The following is a 21,509-nucleotide window of genomic DNA, read 5'->3' as shown; positions in this document are numbered from 1 at the left end:
AGACCCATCTGAAAATTGCTTCAGCCAGGCCTTAGCTGCCAAAGGTGTCTCCCTCCATCATTTTCCAATTGTTGGCCACATGTTTTTCAGGCCAGAAACAGGCAGTAGGTAATCAAAGGTTTTCTCCTCACTTACAGAGCTTATAGGCTCCTATAATCCAGCCTGGCACCCAACCACCACCCCACCCCGAGCCCCCCAGTCCCCCACACCGCCAAAATCTCTGAAGTAGGTTCCATCCTAACATTCTGGTCTTCTCCTCCAATCAGAGCCATCCTTCTTATCTCCACGGGTGATAAGCAGCCCTGTATTCAAAGTGGCCCTCTAATACTATTGAGCCGATTCATTGAGGTGCAGAGTCTGAGAACAATATTCCTCATCAATCTATTACACTAGTTTCCTTCTTTAATTAAAGTAATTATGCCCAGAAATGTACAGGAGGCTAATAGTTTATCCAGAAGTAGCTTGGACTAAGAAGAAGATGAGTGAATGGCCTTGGTGCAGGGTTGAAGTGCAGGCTCACCTGATGACTGATTGTTTTTGAGGGTCATATAACGCCATGAAGAGTTCAGAATCCTCTCCTATCCGACACACAAAGTTTCGTACAAACACGTAGAGGCTGTGCGTTGGGGATGATGCCATACGGGCGAAGGTGCAACTGTCAGTTTGAGTCTGAGACTGTGGAAACAAGGAGGGTAAATGTGTTTAATTCCCCAGGCAGGGTATGATTTGGGCTGAGGTTGTTCTTTCTCCCCTCACAATGTGGCTTGCCTCCCGTTTTCTCTTTCAACACGTTGCTCATCCTCCATTACCCCCTTCCTCGTTGTCATCCTTTTTATTACCCTCTAAAGTGGCACATGCTCCATTTCACTGTCCCTTGAAGCTCTCCATTTCCCCTGCCCTCATGGGGTGGCCATTCTGCTATTTTCCTCCCTCCCTCCTACTTCCCCACTCCTGTAAATTTTCCACGGCAAATGTCAAGCTTGAAGTATGTAAGGGCCTAGATATCAGAACATGGTGTCCTAGAAACAATTACAGGTGATTTAATTTATTTTTGGCAGACCGTGAAGTACATGGTGACTTTGAGAAGCTGAGAAGATGTGAACAATTGGTTGATTGCCAACTGTTCACTGGGGTTTTCTGCTTTGCCCGACTGAAGTTACTGTTGATTCTTGCTATGGCACAGTTTCATACCCAAGTGCCATTTATCACACGTGGTCTTTGGCAGTGAGTTATTCAACCCCAAATGGCATAAGAACGGAGTCCTATCCTGATCCCATCTGGTGTCCTTGTCTGAACTTGTACCTTTCTCAATTCTACACACAGAATGCTGAGAAATGAATGGATGAGATTGAGAGATAGAATAGTATATGGTAGTTTATGAGCAGTTACATGGATCTGAATGATATCTTCCAATCTTGCCTAAAACTACATTCGGAACGTATGGGATATAACGTAATAAAATGGAAGCATTTCCACATTGGGCAAATGATAGAAAGCGAGGAAATGTATTTTCTTCATGTCTAATTTCTACAATTTTACCTTTTGAATATTTGACAGTAGAGGGTGGAAGGGAATCTCATTCTGAATCTCTGGTGCCTTGAGTGTTTCTCAAATTTATCTGAGTCAAAGAAACCTACCTCTCATGGATTGAGGGGAGAAACACATAGGAGCTACATTCACCACTTTTTAACATTGACACGGTTTTGGGCTTAAATAATAAGGTTAGAAGTGACCACAGCCTCACCACTGTTAAATAAGTTTCTCCTGTCTTCTATTCTAGATCTCTAAAATACAAAAAGAATCCCTGTTTCATCAGAGAGAAGGGTAATGTTCCATGTGTGAAATTGGAAACCCTTTCGCAGGGGAAATGGATTTCAGTGAATTTGTGCATTCACTCTTATTCCAGCTGGGGGTCTGGCAGGAACCTGAGGCAAAGTGCAAAGGTCAACATGTGAACCACGTGCTGCTCAGATCTCTACTGTAAAAGGTTTCATATCTGACATTTACACTTTGCTTCGCTTTTCTGTCAGAATTGGAGTCAGCATGAGGAGCTGAAATGCCCTGCAGAAGATTACACAGGTTGCTCTTTTCAACTTCTTCCCCCATCCCTGCACTCCCTGCCCCCAGTGTCCCGAAAGGAATGCTTCTTTGCCTCTTTGTTAGCCATGGTGTAAGCTTCTCAGCAACTCATTTGTTTTCTTTCTTATACTCATGGGGGGGCAGCTTTGTTCAGTCAGTAGCACTCTTAACTCTGAGGAAGAAGGTTGTAGGTTCAATTCCTATTTTGGGATTTGGACATGTAATCTGGGCTAATACTTGAACACAGCACTGATGGCTGCTCTTCAAAACAATTCACAGTACTCTCACGAGAGCTGTGGTAAGGCACAATATAAATGCAAGTGTTCTCTTTAGGTAGGTCAAGGAAAATGACTGCTTCCTTAGGTTGACTACTTTTTTTTTAAAAGAAGAATTTTATAGTTCCTCAAACCTAAAACTGAAGTAAAGCTACTAAGATATCAAACACATCAGCATATTTAAAATATAATTTTAAACAGATAAATTTTGAACTTTACATCAGTTCAATACGTTTTCCTTATCCTGTCATTTTACTTACTTCATCTATTTCTATCTAAACAAGCCTAACCTAAATAACATAGAAAGCAGAAATAAAGGCCTGCAAAGGCCTCTTACAGCTTCAGGATGTCCCAATGTACATTAAGTACTTTTTAAGTTGTAGGCCCTGCTGTGGTGGTCTTGAGACAGAGTTAGTAGTGCCCCTGCCCCTGAGCCAGCAGCTCTGGGGCCAAGTCTCACTCCAGGACTTGATGGCCAAGGAAGGCCTGTTCATAACCTGGCCAAACAGATTGAGTACCAACTTGTAAATCCTTCCAATATGCCTATAGCAGATGGTAAGAGTTTCCTGGTCAGCCAGAACCTGCAGTAAGCAATGGCAAACCACTGCAGTACCTTGCCATGTATAACCATAGATCAACACAGGGAAGTCCATGGTCGCCAATACCCTCTTAGGGCATGGTATCTGAAAAGAGAGGTTTATTGGTGTAAAGTAAGAAACTAAGCAGCCAATTTTCATGTAACAAGGGCTCACAAACAGATGAGATAATATTTTGGTGATGTTGATTGAGGGAAAAGTATTGGCAGGAGAGTGGGGAAAATTCCCCTGCTCTTCTTCAAAGTAGTGCCATGAGAGCTTCTGTGTGCACTTACCATAGTATAACATTTTATTGAAAAGGCCACATTTCTGACAATGCAGCCCTCCTTCAGTACTGTGCGGAAGTGTCAACTTAGGTTTTGTTCTCATGGGCAGAATTTCCCCCTCGTCGGGGGGGAAGTTCAAGAGCGGATGCGTGGAGCGTGCCTCCGATATGTGACCCCAATTGGGGGCGTGCCGCCATTTTATGTGGGTGGGCCAATTAAGGCCCGCCCAACGTGACGCCCGCAAGGAAGCGCTGTGCGCTCCCTGTGCGGGCAGGTGGGGGAATCCCTCAGCCAGGAGAGCGCACTTTTTCTCACATGCACACGAAAGAGCGCACTCATTTCCCTGAGGCTAAGTGCTGCCTCAGGGAGATCGGCTCCACATTAAAAAATGTTAAAAATAGAAAAAAAAATTTCCCTGACATGTCCCCTCATGTGACACTGTCACATGAGTTGGGACATGTCCATCACTTTCAGTTTCACTTTTATTAAAAATTTATAAACATACATGAAACCTCATCCCGTCCGTGGATGAGATTTTATGCTTTTTCCAATGCCCGCCATGGCTCCTGGCCTGCCCGCCAATCTTAAAGTTGGATGGGCAGATCCGCTAATTACATTAATTACTTTGTCAATGGCCTCAATAGGCCGTTGACAGTTTGGCGGACACACAGCTGATTCTGTTGAGCCCCCACCTACCAGGAAATTGAAATGGGGCAGAGTGACATCAGGATTTCCACCCGATGTCATCCCGCGTCATTTTACGCATCGGTGAGCGGGCCCCACCTCCCGCCCGCCGACCGGGAAATCCTGGCCCATGTCTCTGGAGTGTGGAAACATTCATATTTAGAGGCAAGAGAGCTACCAACTGAGCCAAAGCAGAGACCTGAAACCCAACCTGTGTACTTTTGTCCCTTCCAAAATTCACACCCAACCCATGGGATTTTTATCTCTTCATACAGGGGTCATGTTTGAAGGCATTTTATCAGCCACAATAGAATTCGTGAGGAGCGTGGGTGTGCAGGCAGGATGGTTAGAAGGCCTGCCTCAGTTCTCCATCATAGTAGCCCAATCCCCAACATTATTAAAAGGGCCCTAAATCTCGCCCCTCACCCCTTTCAACCCCACCCAACAACCATGCCACCCCATACCATCCCATGCCACCTCAGATCACCCATGCTACATCCATGCTCCCTCACTTAAAAAAAACTACTTGAGTGCAAAAAAATTGTGATCCTCTAAGTGTCTAGTGTGTTTGTAAACAAACAAGAAAACACATAAAAGGCATATTCTGTTATTACAACCTTTTAAAGTTTCAATTGTTCTTGGATCAATGGACCACCTGCTGAGCTGAAGCCATCATCAGCTTTTGAAAACCAGCAAGCCTTCAAAATAGGTACAGCTGTCATAAAAAAGCTTCCAGCTACATTGCCTAAAATTGACTGTCCCAATTGTGTTTCAAAGCAGAGTGCATGTCAATCAATAGAGGGAAGCAGGTGCAGGGATATTTTCAACTTTCAAAAGCAAGTATTTTTAAACAGCCAGAGCTTTCAGTTGATTTAAATCACAGCATAAAACATTACAGCAGAGGGTAACAGGGCATTTTTTTTTACATTTTTAATGCATCATTGCACTTTCTCCCATGAATAAAAATAATGTAATGCATGGCAACACTAACACAATTGTGGTCAATTTAAGGACCAACTTACCTTTACAGGCGAGATCCCTATGATGAATCACTGAATTAAAAACACATCGAAGTTAAAATACAGCATCTAATAGTGGCATTTGAAGGTCAAAACGATTTACACTTGCCTATCAGAATGTTTCCAATTCCTCAGCAGGCTCTCCAAGGACGTTCAGTTTTTAGGGCTTTGAAAATCCACACCAGCACATGAAATTTGTGTGCAGTAGGAAATACATTTTTTCTCTGGGATCCCGCCATTGGAAGAGGTACATATGTATGATTCGTGTGCATTTTGCACCTAAGGACTTCCAACTCATGAAAAAGTCACACGACAATGGTGTAGGGTCAGACAGGCGGAGGAAAATTGTTTTTTAGCAAAAGAAAACTAATTTCAGATTTCACAACCCATTCGCACCTCCATTGGGAGATGAGGAACCACAGAATCAAAGTCCTAACATGTACAATTTGCAATTGTAGACGTCTGACATGTGCAAGAATGTCAGAATAGAAAACCTCTCTTTGCAGTCCCTTAATAAATTTGTTCAGCCTCCTCTATCAGAGAGTTTTGTAGGCCGAGGCATAAATAGATAGTGTCTCCATTTGGAACATAGCAATCACTAGCAATTTTCCTCTGTGCTCTTCCTCCAGTGGCTATTTTAAAGAAAACAAATCTCCTTCTCAGACTTCAGGGGGCCGTTTGAATTTTTGTCTTCATCTGATGCCAAGGACATTGTCTGTCACAATGGTTGGTTGTTAGGACCACCCATGTATCTTCGAACCATCACGAAAAGCACTTCTTTCTGGATAGAACACCTGAGGCAGCAGCTCCACAGCCAATGTTAGCAAAAATACAATGACCAAGCCAAGGCTGACACTTTAGGAAGCTCGAAGTGTGATAGTGAAAGTACAACAGCAGCAAGAAATCAGTGTGCCGACAGGAAGTTTGCACTAAAGACTTTGCAAGACTTTTATATTAAAAATATTTTAAAAACAAACAATACAATTGCCTAATTATTCTCATGTTGCTTGCTCTTTGGATCAATTTACTTCCAGACACTGACAGACTTGATGCAACAGCTGTATTGCAAGGTTCACTGAAAGGCTTGTCGTTTAGTGATTATCCTGCTTTGCTCAGAGCTGCCACTCCCTCAAATCTTTAACACCAGTTTCAAATAGAAAAACTTGCCATGACGTGCAAATGAAGTAAACCTAGCAATTTTTGCGATGTGCCTTAATTGTTGCCTAACAAGTAAAGGAAAATTTTTTAACACTACAAGTTTACTGTGTTAACTTGAATTTGAGGCAATCACTCTCGTGTTTTGGGTACAGGAAAGGAAGTGTGTCACTGTATCAAATCACGGTGCAAAGGAGCACTATTACCACATACAAGTGGCCTAATACACAAAGTAAATTAGCATCCCTTTTGTGTTGCTTGGTCCCTCTCTCATTGCTTTCCCATCCTCCAACGCACCACTATGTGATCATCCTCGATTAAGAAGATAGAAGTTATGGTACAGAAATGGGCCATTTATCCCAGCAACTTCCATTTTGGCTTTGACTCTCCACATAGAATCATACAATCATAGAATGGTTACAGAACAGAAGAACATCATTCAGCCTGTTGTGTCTGTGCTGGCTCTCTGCAAGAGCAACTCAACTAGTCCCACTCCCCGTAGCCCTGCAAATATTTTCTCTTCAGGAAATTACCCAATTCTCTTTTAAAAGCTACAATTGAATCTACCTCCGCCACACTCTTAGGCAGTGCATTCCTGATCCTAACCACACACTGCATTAAAAAAAAGATTTTTCACAAGTAACTTCATGTTTCTTTTGCCAATCTCCTTAATTGGTGTCCTCTGGTTCTCGATCATTCCACCAATGGCAACAGTTTATTCCTGTCTACTCTGTACAGATTCCTCATGATTTTGAACACCTCTATCAAATCTCCTCTCAACCTTCTCTTCTCCAAGGAGAACAGCCCCAGCTTCTCCATTCTAACCATGTTGAAATTCCTCATCCCGGAAGCACTCTTGTGAATTTTTTCTGCACTCACTCTAATGCCTTCACATCCTTCCTAAAGTGTGGTGCCCAGGAGTGGATACGATAAAATTCTCCAGTCCTCTGGCACTAACCCTGTATCTAAGCAGAATTGGAAATTTATGGTCAGTGCCTCCCCAGCTTCCACCCTTACTTGCCTTAGGATACATCTCATCCGATCCTGGTGTTTATCAACTTTAAGTGCATCCAGCCTTTCTTAAACCTCCTCTTTATCAATGTTTAACCCATAAGTGTCTCAACTACCTCATCTTTCACTATGACTTGGGCAGCATCTTCTCCCTTGTTGAAGACAGACGCAAAGCAGTCATTTAGTGCCTCAGCCCTGCCCCCTGCCTCCATGCCTAAGTCTCCTTTTAGGCCCAACTGCTCATTTGACACCTCTTTTACTATTTATATGCCAATAGAAAAATTTGGATTCACTTTTATGTTAGCTACCAGGCTCTTCTCATACTCTTTCTTTGCTTCTCTGATTTTTTTTCACTTCCCCTCTGAACTTTCTATATTCACCCTGGTTCTTAATTGTATAATCCACCTCACACGTGTCATATGCAACCATTTCCTGCTTCATTTTACTTTCTATCTCTTTAGTCGCCCAGGGAGCTCTGGATTTGTGCACTCTACCTTTTCCCCTCGTGGATATGTACCTTGACTGTACCCAAAAACTTTCCTCTTTAAAAGCAGCCCATTGTTCTGTTACAGTTTTGCTTGCCAATCTTGGATTCCAATTTATCTGGGCTAGATCTTTTCTCACCCCAATGAAGTTGACCCTCCCCTAATTAGTTATTCTCAGTTGGGATTGCGCACTTTCCTTTTCTATAGACAACCTAAACATTATGATACTGCTGAAAAAAGAGACATGTCAAAGCTTTTTGTCTTGCACACTTCAGGACATTTCGCACAGGACAAGATATATTGGTATTCATGCGACTGTCCTGATGCGTGCAAGACGAAAAGCTCCAACATGTCTCTTTTTTTAGCAATACTCAAGTTCTGTGCTACCAAACGACTATTTCATTATGATATTATGATTGCTGTCCACTCAATGTTCCCCTACTGAGAGGTGATCCACTTGACCCACCTCGTTCCCCAGAACCAGATCCAGCAATGCCTCCCTCCTCATGGGCCAGGGACAAACTGATGTAGAAAGTTCTCCTGAACACAGCCTGGAAACTTTTGCCCCTTCACGCTATAACTATCCCAAAATTGTCCTAATTCCTGGTCCTATATTTCTTCCTTGGACAATTCGATGAGTGATTGTTTGACAAGACCATTTTTATGGTTAAGTGAACTCCCCTTTGCCAAGATCACCCAGTGATAGGCAAGTTATTATATTCTAAATATATGCTAACTTCTTAGTAAATAGAGAAAAATATACCATTTCTTCCTTTATCCGCTCAGAGATTTGTTTCGTGGCCTCCTCATGAGCATGGAATAAGCTAATGACACTGGTTTCATCTGGGTCCATAATGTTGCCATTCTCATCCCTGACAACAAGGTCAAGTTCAAGAATCCTGCAGAGAAGGTAAATGGCTGTTAGGATCTCAGTAAGAACATAGAAAATTAATTTTTTTTCATTCCTTCTTTATTTTTCCTTTTAATTCTCTGCTTCATACTTGGCACCTCTTCTAGGTGCTACATGTAGTGATAACCACTCTGGCACTTCACCCAAGCGGTTGTTCACCATGGGTGAGCAAGACATTGAGGGAGCATCATTTTCATCCACATTGTTTGGGTGGTAGCCTGGCAGAATGGATCACCCACCTGTTATAGACCACACCCGATTCCTATTTCCATTGACCAAAGCAAATGAAAATTAGAAGATATCCACAATGGGCCTTAGATCCCACTCCACCAGTTTACCATTCAAGTGTTCAGTGAAAATTACCCCCTGTCATTGTCAAGCCATTCCTCTTGAGAGGGAATGATTGGGCTGAAGGGATAATGGACTTGCTCAGCATCTGCTAACATCCAGGAGGGTCGGGGACAGGGCTGGGTGCTTAATATGAATAAGAAAGAGAGAAGCTGGGTATTTTTTGTTTAATTTGCTTATCAAGGATTTGTGTATGTGCATTTCACAGAGCAGCTACCCACAGGAATCAGCAGCTGCTTCCACTCGTGTGTAACTTTGTGAGAGGTGTCTGAAACCCAATGTGCACAGATTAGACCTGGTCAGAGCAGGCCTGAACTTCATGGATTCATTTGTATAGCCAGGATCCCCTTACAGGAGGCAAGCTATGCCTTTGGATATGGTCCAGGTCACCCTTGGAAGCGGCCAGGTGCCCTTTAGGATTGTTAAAAGACTGAATGTATGTAAAGAGTGCATAAACTCATCAGAACTGTCAAAAATAACTGTCAAAAGTGTCAAGATGATGTGTCAAAGGGAGCTATCAAGGCATTTAAAACTCCTGCCCTTTAGCTCTTTGAAAAGACTGCCTGCTGTTAAAAAAAAAGCTTGCCATTTCATTCTGTCTGTTCACGTAAGCCTTAGGGCTACCGTTACTGGATTAGTATTGCATGACCCCTCTTTCTTATTCATATCAAGTGCCCAATTTTACAACTGTCCATTATCTTAGTAGGGTGCCTGCCATTTCACAGTTTGATTGACAGCTCCAAGTGGTTATGGACTTTTTGAAGTGGGACTATAAATTCCAACGCTTGTTTTTATAAGGAATTATGCAATTCAGTGAAATGTTTGTTGTTATAAGGGATAATGTAGTTGAAGGATGGAAATGTAGTAAATGGTTTTTTTATGAATGAGAATGTTTTATTTTTTTCAAGTCTGCAATAGACACATGAAACTTTATTTTATTAATCTTAGCATGGGTCCTGAGGTCTGCCCATGATAAATACTAGGTGAGATGGCATGACAGGTGTAAGGGCAAAGGGTATATTTTGGGGGCATGCATTGGCACTAAGTTGGCATAGGAGCTATAAAAATCCATACGGGGTGGATGGGGGCATAGGTTGGCACTGAGCGTATGAGGGTAATGGAATTGGGTGGAGGGGCATTGGTTGGCATGCAAGGTAGGAGAGGCTATTTAGAATGGTTGGGGATCATGGGTGCCATGGATAGGGCATGGGGAGTATGTGAGGAGATGAGGAAACATGAGGGGTGACGGCTGGAGGGTTTTTTAAACGTTTTCCTAGAAAACTTCGGTGCGGTGCCAGTGCACTGAGGCAGGCCTTCCGCTCAGCCTGCATTCGCACCCAGCATCTCCATACTCATCCCAGGATCTCCCTGCCTGACTCCCATGGAACCACACCACCCTGGAACAAAAGTCCAACTTTACCGGCTGCTTTGTCCTGGGTCAGGTTTGCGGAACTGGAAAATGTTCCAACTCCGTGCTCCTGACCCAGGAGTGAAAACCCAGGCCATGGTCTCTGCATTGCATCATGTGAGCCTGTCATTGAAATATGAAAGCTGCCGCTTAAAATAATCAACAACAAATTTTACCACTGTTAGTTGGCAAAATGGTTGCTGTAAAAGAAATGTACCAGAGCCCAGCTTCATTATACGGAAGGTGTAATACATTAGGATGGAAAAATCAGGGAAATCAGCAAGTGGTCAGCAGGCTTCTTGCTACCTACCTGTTCCCATAATCTATTCTGGAGGTGACTTTCTGCTTTAGTTCCTTCAGTTCATCCTTGGGCAGCGTTCCTGAAAGCAGCTGGGATCGCCATTCCATCAAGTCGAACATCATGGAGCGAACCTGAAGGAATTTTTCCTTCTTACTAGTCTGGATTAGGGAAAAGTAATGGGTAAATTCAGCATCATTCAAACATAAAGCCTGGCAATGCATCATTCTCATCCAATAATGCCCCAAACTCAAAACAGCATCCAAGTTGCCGAATATAGGTAGTTTTCTGCAATTGGCCCATGTCCACTAGGAACTGGTGGCTGAGATTGGTAGCAACTGTGGTGAGTATGCTAATGTGGTTGTTCGGTTACCAGACCAGTGATCCATTGGCATAACAATTCAACAAGTGTTGTGTCCATCTTCAGCAGAATATAAATTCAAATCTCACTAAGGCAGTATGAAAATGTAAATGCTGTCTTCAGGAGTAAAAAAGCAGGTATTAGAAAATATGACCAAGAGATTGACAGAGTTTTGTTAAAAACCCAGCGGGTTCAATAATCTCCATTAAGAAAAGAAAGTCTATTCTTACCTGGTCAGGTCTGGATGTGACTCCAGTCACATAGCAACTGCCCTCAGAAGCAGCTAAACAAGCCACTCAGTTGCAAATCAACCTTCTCAAGGGCAACTAGGAATGGGCAATAAATGAGGGCCTTATCAGCGATGCCCACATCCTATGAATGATTTTTTTAAAAATCTGCTCAATTCCATTCACTTTATATTTTATGTGACCCGTAAAATATATTAAGTGGCCTGTCACTAGGTGAATGGAACAGTCTGTAACTAGAGTTGTACATGGTGATCACATGGTGTCGCTGCTGACCTCTTTATCTGCAAATTTGGAACTGTAAATCAGTGAACTTATTAAAAGAAAGATTGCACAAAATTCAAGCTGCCTGGAGGAGGGTCATTGGAAATGAGGCTGGGTACTTTCAACTCAATTTCTAGCATGCCTGGGGCACAATACAATCCTGTCACCAAATAGCACCAATTTCCCTCTTTGGAAAAGAAAATGAGAGAAGAATCCTTTCTCATTGTCATTAACGACCTGTTAATAAAATCATGGGAACACACCATTTTGAAATGTAAGAACGCAATGAATTAGCCACTACAAACTAATAGCTCATAACAATGCATATTTGACTTCTCGAGCACCTTTAATTGCAGCCACTTGTTTTATAAAAATATTCCAGAATTTCTCAGTCTAGAGCACTATCTATGGTTCATAGGAACAAGAGTTGGCCCTTTATTCCCTCAAGCCTGCCCCATCATTTAATGAGATCATAGCTGATCTGCAGACTGCCTCCATGTACCCATCTTTGCCTCATATCCCTTCATTTTGATTAACAAAAACCTATTAATCTCAGATTTCAAATTACCAATTGCTGAAAAAAAAGAGACATGTCTAAGCTTTTTGTCTTGTACTCCAATGTAAGGGGGGAAACAACAATTTATACTGTATGTGAAGAGAGTGCTGATTGTTTGGCAAGTGGTGTTGCCATTGAGAATGCACCAGTGATGGTGACTGACAGTTGACTGCCAAGTATTGTTTGAACTGCTTGGCAATTAACTGTCAGTTACCATCACTGGTGCATTCTCCATGGCAACACCATTTACCAAACAATCAGCACTCTCTTCACATACAGTATAAATTTTGTTGTTTTCCCCCTTATATTGCTATTCTTGCAAGGTGTCCTGATAAGTGCAAGACAAAAATCTTAGACACGTCTTTCTTTTCAGCAATACTCAAGTTTTGTATTACCAAACAACTACTTAAATTACCAATTAATTGAGCATCAATTAATTTCTACTTGCATAAGTAGGTTCTAAACTTATACCATCCTCCTTCCAAGAGTGAGGATTTACTCAGGTTGCACAACCTATGACACATATCTGCCATGTTATCAAGGGGAGCTCTTTAAGTATTTACAATTCATATGAACATATGAATTAGGAGCAAGAGTAGGCCACGTGACCCCTTGAGCATGCTCCACCATTCAATAAGATCATGGCTGATCTAACTGTAAGCTTAATTCTACATTCCCACCTACCTCGATAACCTTTCACCCCCATCCTCTTCAAGAATCTATCTACCTCTGCCTTAAAGATATTCAAAGACTCTGCTGCCATTGCCTTTGAGGAAGAGAGTTCCAACGATTCACGCCCCTTTGGGAGAATAAATTTTTCCTCATCTCTGTCTTAAATGGACAACCCCTTATTTTTAGACAGTGAGCCTGAGTTCTAGATTCTCTCACAAGAGGAAACATCATTTCCACATCCACCCTCTTATATGTTTTAATCAAGTCACCTCTTACTCTTCTAAACTCCATTTGATACAAGCCTAGCCTGTCTAACCTTTCCTCATAGGACAACCTGCCCATTCCAGGTATTAGTCTGGTAAACCTCTGAACTACTTCCAATGCATTTCCATCCTTCCTTCAATTAGGAGACCAATACTGTACACAGTACTTCAGACGTGGTCTGACTAGTGCCCCGCACAACTGAAGCATAACTTCCCTACTTTTGTGTTCAATTCCCCTCGCAATAAACAATAACGTTCTACTAGCTTTCCTAAATACTTGCTGTACTTGCATACTAACCTTTTGTGATTCATGCACTAGAACACCCAGATCCCTCTGCAGCTCAGATCTGTGCAATCTCTCACCATTTAGATAATATGCTTCTTTTTTAATCTTCCTGCCAAAATGGACAATTTCACATTTTCCTATACTATATTCCATTTTCCAGACCTTTGCCCACTCACTTAACCTATCTATATCTTTTTTGTAGCTTATGTCTTCTTCACAACTAACTTTCCTACCTATCTTTGTGTCATCAGCAAATTTGTCAACCATATATTTGGTCCCTTCAACCAAGTCATTAATATAAATTGTAAAAAGTTGATGCTCCAGCACTGATCTCTGTGACACACAACTCGTTACATCTTGCCAACCTGAAAATAACCCATTTGTGCCTAGCTCTGAAGAAGAGTCATACAGACTCAAAACGTTAACTCTGTCTTTCTCTCCACAGATGCTGTCAGACCTGCTGAGTTTTTCCAGCATTTTTGCTTTTGTTTCAGATTTCCAGCATCCACAGTATGTTGCCTTTATCCATTTGTGCCCACTCTCTGTTTCCTGTTAGCTAGTCAATCTTCTATTCATGCCAGTATGTCAATATTCCACATGGAATCAGCAGAATAAAGCAATCCGAGGTTGTGGGGGTGGGGGGGGGGGGGGGGGGGGGGCGGGGGGGGCGGCAGGTTCTGTGTACAAAGCTTGATATTTCTTATTTGCAGGGTTCTGGACTTGAGCAATTGTCAAACAGTGTCATGGCAACACAAAGTGAAAAATATTTCACTTTCAATCTCCATGGAAGCCAAAGCTGAAAAAGAAAACATTGGGCAGAACTTTTAGCTCAGAGGGCAGGCGGGCACGTGCCCGACCCACTCGAGCGTAAAATGATGCACGTTGATGTCGGGCGAGCGTCCCGATGTCAACGCACATGCTTGCGATATTTCGGCCGGCTGGCACATGCCGGAGGCAGCAGCCCACCAACAATTAGAAGGTCTGTTAAGGCCATTAACAAGGTTATTAACTTAAACTTTTCACTGCCCATCCAACCTTACGGTTGGAGGGCAGGCGAAGAAGCCAAGCGGCCTTTGCACCTTTTAGGAAACCTCATCCAGGGGCTGGATGAGGTTTCCTAAAGCTAATAAAAATAAACTAAAAGTTATAAGACTGAATTAATAACATGTCCCTGCTCATATGACAGAGTCACATGAGGGGACATGTTTTATTACATTTTCCAATTCTTTATTTCTTTTCGAAAATTCTTCATCTCCCTGAGGAAGCTCTGTGCCTCAGAGAGATTCTGAAGCGCGCGTGCATGAAGTTCATGCTCGCCACACTCGCCCTCCTCCCCCCCGCCTGCACAGGCAGTGCTGAGCGCTGCCGCTCACGTTTCACACTGGGTGGGCCTTAATTGGCCCACCAGCGTGAGATCGCTTTCCGGCCTCGATCGCGGGCAGCAGTGGGCTTCCTGGCCACCCCCGCCGAGCCCGCCCGACAAGGGCTAAATTCTGTCCATTAACTTGTTCCTTCTCATCCTTTTAGCTTGGCTTAAATTGTCTTTAATTACATCCATGCCTTTTGTGCAGAGTGGGCACCTCATCATTATCAATTATTGATACCTATTTGAGCTGCTCTCTCTGACACCTCAGGCCCACACCACTGGAGTTTTGTGAGTGTATACTACAGGCTTGGAGATTGAGTTGAAGCCATCTCCATCCAGCATTCTTCCTTACCGCATAGTCCTGCTAGCCACCATTTTAACTACGCATGGCCAGCCATTGGCTGAGGGGCTAGATGAAAGCAGGTGTAAATCAGGTCCCGTTATGTCAATGGCACCCCAATTAGATTTTAATCTTTGCCAACTGAGGAAAGCAGTTATGGCATTCCCACCAGTGAACAAAGGTCAGCAAGGACCCTCATAGTAAGTGCAACACTTTCTGTTGCGGAAGCCAGGGGAGCACTCCTCCCAGCCCCAGGGGGGCACTCCTCCCAGACACAGGGGGGCACTCCTCCGGGCCACAGCATTCACTGCTCTAGACTTTCCCCTAATTTCTGAGGGGATACCATCCCGCCCTTGAGGACCCCCCGAAACCCTCTGCTTGCCCAGGACTTCTGGCCACCTCAGCCCCTTCTCCCAGCAGCCAGCTCCACCCATATCGGGCACCAGCCTATTGGCAGGAGGCAAATAAGGGCCATAATTAAAGTACTCTGTCTTCAAACATAGATTTGAGAGTGTGTTTTGTACTCACTGGGTTGAGCAGGAGAGTATATGTAACGGGAGGAGGGGGAGGCAAAAAACCAGGAAGGACGGCCGGGAACGAAGACAGGAAAAGGGAGGTGGCCTATCCACCTGGAGGTCTATTATGCCACTTAAATGGTCACTTAAGGGTCTCTTCCCTCATTTTACCAGTGGAGGGAGCTCTGCTGCATGGGGAGACTGCCTGATGGACCCTGCTGACCTCACTAAGGGTTCAGGAGGCCTTCCTAATTGGGCACTCTTTGGTCCATTGAGGGAACCCCTGGTGGGCCAATAAAATCCAGTCCAGTCTGCCCAAACTCTGCTGGGGTGAAAGTTATCAGCGTTTGTCAGTCATCCTTGACGAGTGAATTAATTTGGGCTGTTAAACATACTGGGGTTAAACAGAACTCTGAATGGTCCTTGATTGGACTCACTAGAGCCAACCTCTCACCCAGTCAACCCCTACCAACAATTCTCTTTGCTAGTTCTAACAATCTTGGTTAGTCAGGAAAACCAACTATGCTGCTGAACCAGTGAACTCAGGCCAAGAGCTCACATTCTATGGTCTATGCACCTACTAATAGGCAGGTATGGACCAACCTCAGAGAATAGGGTTTGACCACACAGTCTCAGAACACTACAAATAAGAATTGGTTTTGACAGCATCACCTCTAACCAGAAGCCAGCGTGGTTAGTGGCTGCTGATTAAAGACCAAACAATGGACTGATCAAGGAAGTGCAAAGGACAATCTCTGCAAAGCAACCCTTCATGTAAGAGCTCTTTAGCACAGCAGATTACTGAGGGGTTACTGCATTTCAATTCCCCTAGTAAAGCAAATGTGACGAGCAAGCAAGGCCAACCCGTTAGTGATGATTAAAGAGGAATAACCTTCACAGATGAGAGAATTCAAGACGTAATGAAGAATAAAACACAAAAATAAAATCATTCAGCAGATTGTGTGTGGGGTAGTTTGGAACAGAATTTCATCTGTCTTCACATTGTCAGCAACAGGTTTCATCCCTCCTCTCTTGATGGAGCTGATTCATGACACCGCATAGTGACCATCCATAGCTCTCCTGTATACAGAATTACTTCAATGTACAGCACAAGAACAGGCCATTCAATCCATCTGGTCTGCCGGTGTTTATGCCCCATATGAACTCCCTCTGACCCCTTGACCTCTAACCCCATCCCTATATCCTTCAGTTCCTTTTTCACTCATGTGTTTATCCAGCTTCCCCTTAAATACATCCACATGATTTGCCTCAATTACTCCTTGTGGTAGTGAGTTCCACATTCTAACTACTCAATAGGTAATTTGTGCAAGATGTATAAATAATGGCCACACCTGGCCATAATCATAACCCTAGCCAGGGCTGATTCAGTCCTTCCTCAATATCCACGCACATAGACTGTCTCACATGGGTCATTAGATTGTGTCCGGAGCAGAAATCTGGGATTTTCATGGAGGTAGCACAGAAGATCATTCAGCCCATCATGTCCGTGCTGGCTCTCTGAAGGAGCAATACACCTGGTGCCATTCCTCTGCCTTCTCCCTGTAGCCCTGCACATTCTTCCTTTGCAGGTCATAATCCAATTGCCTCTGAATACTTCAATTAGACCTGCCTCCATCACACTCTCAGACAGTGTGTTCCTAACTGAGGTTTTTCCTCATTTGCCATTGCTTCTTCTGCCAATTACATTAAATCAGTGTCCTCTGGTTCTTGATTCTTCCATCAACGGGAACAGTTTTTCCCTTTCTACTCTGACTAGACCCCTCACGATTTTGAATGCCTCTATCAGATTTCCTCTCAGCCTTCTCCTCTCCTCTTAGGCCCAGGCCAAGGCCTACTGCATCTGCTCCGACTGGATGGCACTCTCCACACACACCTCAGGTATTAAACTTGCATGGCTCAGTACTATAGTGGGTGATGCTCCTAAATTAAAGGTTTACATCTCAAACAAACAGCATCTGCTATGGAGGGAGCAACTAATACAGTGATGCAGACACTGGGTTGTGAGTGCATTTGTTGCCATCTGACTAAAACTCCTTGGCAAGGCTAGAGTGGTGAGGAAGACAGACAAGATCTGGCACAATGATACCAGTGGACTGCAGCAGGATACAGGCAGGCTAGCAGAATGGGTAGACAAGTGGCAGATGGATTTTAAAATCAGAGATGTGCACGGTGAAGCATTTTGGCAAAAGGGATAGGGAAGGGCAATGTGGACTTAATGGCAATGATTCTAAAGAATGTTCAAGGGCTGGGGGACCTGGGGGAACATAGGTATTGATCTCTGAAGGTGGCAGGACACACTGAAAGAGTCGTTAGCAAAGCATATGAGATCTTGGCGCTCATAAATAAATGCATTGAGCATAAAAGCAGGGAAGATATGCTGAACCTTTACAAAGCTTTGGTTAGGTCCCAACTAGAGTACTGCATCTAGTTCTGGTCACCAGACTTCAAGAAGGATGTGAGGGTCCTTGAGACGGTGTAAAGGGGATTTACCAGAACAGTTCCAGGGGTGGGGGATTTTAGCTACAGGGTTAGGTTGGAGAAGCTGGAGATTGGATAGAGGTGGACAAGATTATAACAGGTTTAGATAAAGTCAACAAAGAAAAGCTGCTCCAACGTTACAAGGGCTAGGGAACACAGATTTAAGGTTTTGGGCAAGAGATGCAGAGAGAATTTGAGGGAGAACTTTTTTTAAAATTCATTACAGGATGTGGGTGTCACTGGCTAGGCCAGCATTTAATGCCCATCCCTAATTGCCCTTGAGAAGCTGGTGGTGAGCTGCTGTCTTGCACCGCCGCAGTCCATGTGGTGTAGGTACACCCACGGTGCCGTTAGGGAGGGAGTTCCAGGATTTTGACCCAGCGACGGTGAAGGAACGGCCGATATATTTCCAAGTCAGGATGGTGAGTGACTTGGAGGGGGACTTGCAGGTGGCGATGTTCCCATGTGTCTGCTGCCCTTGTCCTTCTAAATGTTAGTGGTTGTGGGTTTGGAAGGTGATGTCTAAGGAGAAGGAGTCTAAGGAGCCTTGGTAGGTTTCTGCAGTGCATCTTGTGGATGGTACACACTGCTGCTGCTGTGCGTCAGTGGTGGAGGGAATGAATGTTATTGGATGTGGTGCCAATCAAGCAGGCTGCTTTGTCCTGAATGGTGTCAAGCTTCTTGAGTGTTGTTGGAATTGCACTCATCCAGGCAAGTGGGGAGTATTCCATCACACTCCTGACTTGTGCCTCGTAGATGGTGGACAGGCTTTGGGGAGTCAGGAGGTGAGTTACTCATCACAGGACATGGTAATGACTTGGAACAAGGGTGGTGGAAGCAGAGGCATTGATTATAAAAGGTATTTGGATGGGCACTTGAGGGAAATAAACTTGCAGGACAACGGGGTTAGAGCGGGGTAATGGGACTGATTGGATTGCTCTACAGAGAGCCAGCATTGACTTGCTGCACTGAACGGTCTCCTTCAATGCCATAATGATTCTATGGCCAGGATTTTATGACCCCGCCACGGCGTGTCTCCCCACGGCAGATGTGGTGAGTCTTTAAGTCTCCATTCAGTTCGGCAGCGCCGTAATATCCTGCCAGGTGGGAGGAGCCATAAAATCCTGGCCTATGACTAACTAATTCCAAACAGTGCAACAACCCCTGAGGATTCCCTCCTTCTAAAATATCAGTTTAAAAGTCATGAAGTTTGTGGAAAAGAAGCTGCTTGTTAATGACAATATTTTTGGTTTAATATTGAAGTTAACAATGATATTTTTAATCCACTCGTGCCCAGTTATGTTTGATATTTCTGTTAGTTCACTCCGTCCACTCTGAATGTTGTTCCATAGATGGGGAGGTTTGCAAGAAGGACCTAACATTTTCTTTAGTTTTCCCTATTGCATTGCCAGGAAATCATGAACATTAGGTGGTGGCGTGTTCACTCAGAGTCCGAGTTGGAAAGTGATGGCAGAGGCTCCAACATTCTTTCCACCACATGGCTGAACAGGAATCTCTCCCACAGCAGGAATCTCTCAATCTGTTTGGCCGCATTATGGACACACCTTCCTTGGCTATCAGGTCCTGGGTGGGGACTTGAACCCAGAGCTTCTGACCCAGAGGCAGTGACACTACCCACTGTGCCACAAGACCTCCATGAACATTGTGGGGGAGGAGAATTTTACCAGCCCCTTCAAAGTGGGTAGTGGATTTGAGGAAGGTGGGGTCAGTGAATATTAGAGAGCAATGAATGTAGCCAGTTTGCCAATGGATTTCCCTCTCCGGTCACTTTTCCCAAGGATGGGCCGTTAGCGGCTGGAAGCCAGATGAGGTGGATAATTTTTCAATCTGCATCACAATTTTCCCAGTGCCCCACAGGCCAATGCGTTCCACTTGTAGAGGTTTCCCATCGCATGAGGAGATCCAGGGGACCGAAATCCCTGGCAGCTGCTCCCTTCAGACGGATCATGCCTCCGTTGCATCCCTCCTGCTCCAGCCACATCCCCTCAGCAGCATTCTCACTGCAGACACAGTAAAGCCTGCCAGCCAAACTTGCAATGGGTTACGCTGAATCGACGTCCCACCTCCTTAGACTGCCTGCCATTTCTAATTGGACGGCAATCTCAGAGGAGAATTCTTAATTAACCGCCTTCTAGAAGATCCAGCCAGAAGACACAATACTACTGTGAACAAGCTCGGGACTGAAAAATGATCCCAACAACTTACAATTTTGCAAATCCTGAAAATCCTATCCGTTGTATCAGAAGTGCCTCATACCTACTCTAGTAGAAGGTGATTTGCAATACTCTGTGGAGAGGTGTCTCACAGTGATACAAGAGGGAGGTGTTCCCCAATGAAGAAGCCCACACTATTGTAGCACCACATAAATGCCAGGTGACGTCCATCTTACACAAGAGAAAGTCAGACGATCTCCCACTGATCTTCAATTACACTATCGTCACCAGGTCCCGCAAACAACATCTTGGGGCTCACCACTGACCGGAAGCCAAACGGAACCAGTTGTAGGAGCACTGGTTTCAAGAGCAGGATGATGCCTGGGTACCCAACAACAACAACAACCTGTATTTATATAGCACCTTTAATGTATTGGGCATAATGAGTTTAGAAGAATGAGAGGTGATCTCTTTGAAACATACAAGATTCTGAAGGGGCTTGATAGGGTAGAAATTGAGAGGTTGTTTCTGCTGGCTGGAGAATCTAAAACACAGGGGCACAGTCTTAGGATAAAGGACTGATCACATAGGACTGAGGTGAGGACCAATTTCTTAATTCACAGGGTTGTGAACCTTTTGCTACCCCAGAGGGTTGTGAATACTCAATCATTGAATATATTTAACATACGAACATAAGAATTAGGAACAGGTGTAGGCCACTTGACCCATCGAGCCTGCTCCGCCATTCAGTAAGATCAAGGTTGATCTGACTGTAACCTCAACACCACATTCCTGCCTACTGTCACAGCTCACTGGGGATACTGTGCTGTAATACCAAGCCCCACTGTTCCCCGAGCTGTGACAAATGTGAAAAGGTTGACCAAACCACCAGGTTGCCCTAATTCTACCGAACTGCTTAATTTAGCTTAACAGAATACGAGCACCAGCTTTGTAAACTTAATAAATAAATAACTGTTTATTGAACAAACTGTCTTTAACTAGTGGCAAAAGAAAGAAATATGAACTGCTAACTTCTAACTCAATCCCTTCAATAACCTTCTTTAACTCCTATACACACACACACACAAACAACATGGGTTTTAAGAGTGAGATAAAACAGTTCAATAGCACCAATCTGGAGGTACAGGATTAGATAGGTTGATTCTGATTGATGTTTTCCAAATTCCTTGAAGTTTGTTGTTGGTGACATGAGGTGATGCCACAGCAATTTAAGCCTGTGGTTCACTGGTTGGAAAAGCTTGCTTTTCAATATCTTCACAGGTGATTTTTTTCCTTTTTCCTCTTGGCAGGGGTTTTGAGAGAAAGCAGGTTACAGAGCTGTGAGGGATAGCCAGCTAGCTATTATGGCAGAATTACTGGAATCTTACAAACACAGGAGAGACCGGTTTCAGGTCTTCCCTCTTTGCAAGCTAG

At 43.9% G+C, this 21,509-nt stretch overlaps 1 protein-coding gene across 1 annotated transcript in view; it reads right to left on the bottom strand.

The window, feature by feature from the left end:
- dock2 (dedicator of cytokinesis 2) overlaps positions 1 to 21,509 on the bottom strand; it is a 634,661-nt gene that overhangs the window by 545,472 nt on the left and 67,680 nt on the right. Inside the window, exons 6-8 of the mRNA XM_078550540.1 lie at positions 10,547 to 10,695; positions 8,334 to 8,469; positions 521 to 675 (exon numbers count right to left, since the gene is read on the bottom strand). Of these exons, the coding sequence (XP_078406666.1) occupies positions 521 to 675; positions 8,334 to 8,469; positions 10,547 to 10,695 (440 nt within the window). The remainder of the gene's footprint in view (positions 1 to 520; positions 676 to 8,333; positions 8,470 to 10,546; positions 10,696 to 21,509) is intronic.

The sequence above is a fragment of the Cetorhinus maximus genome, chromosome 10 (assembly GCF_964194155.1).
Source record: "Cetorhinus maximus chromosome 10, sCetMax3.hap1.1, whole genome shotgun sequence".
Taxonomy (NCBI): domain Eukaryota; kingdom Metazoa; phylum Chordata; class Chondrichthyes; order Lamniformes; family Cetorhinidae; genus Cetorhinus; species Cetorhinus maximus.
This window is presented reverse-complemented; position numbering and strand designations above follow the sequence as displayed.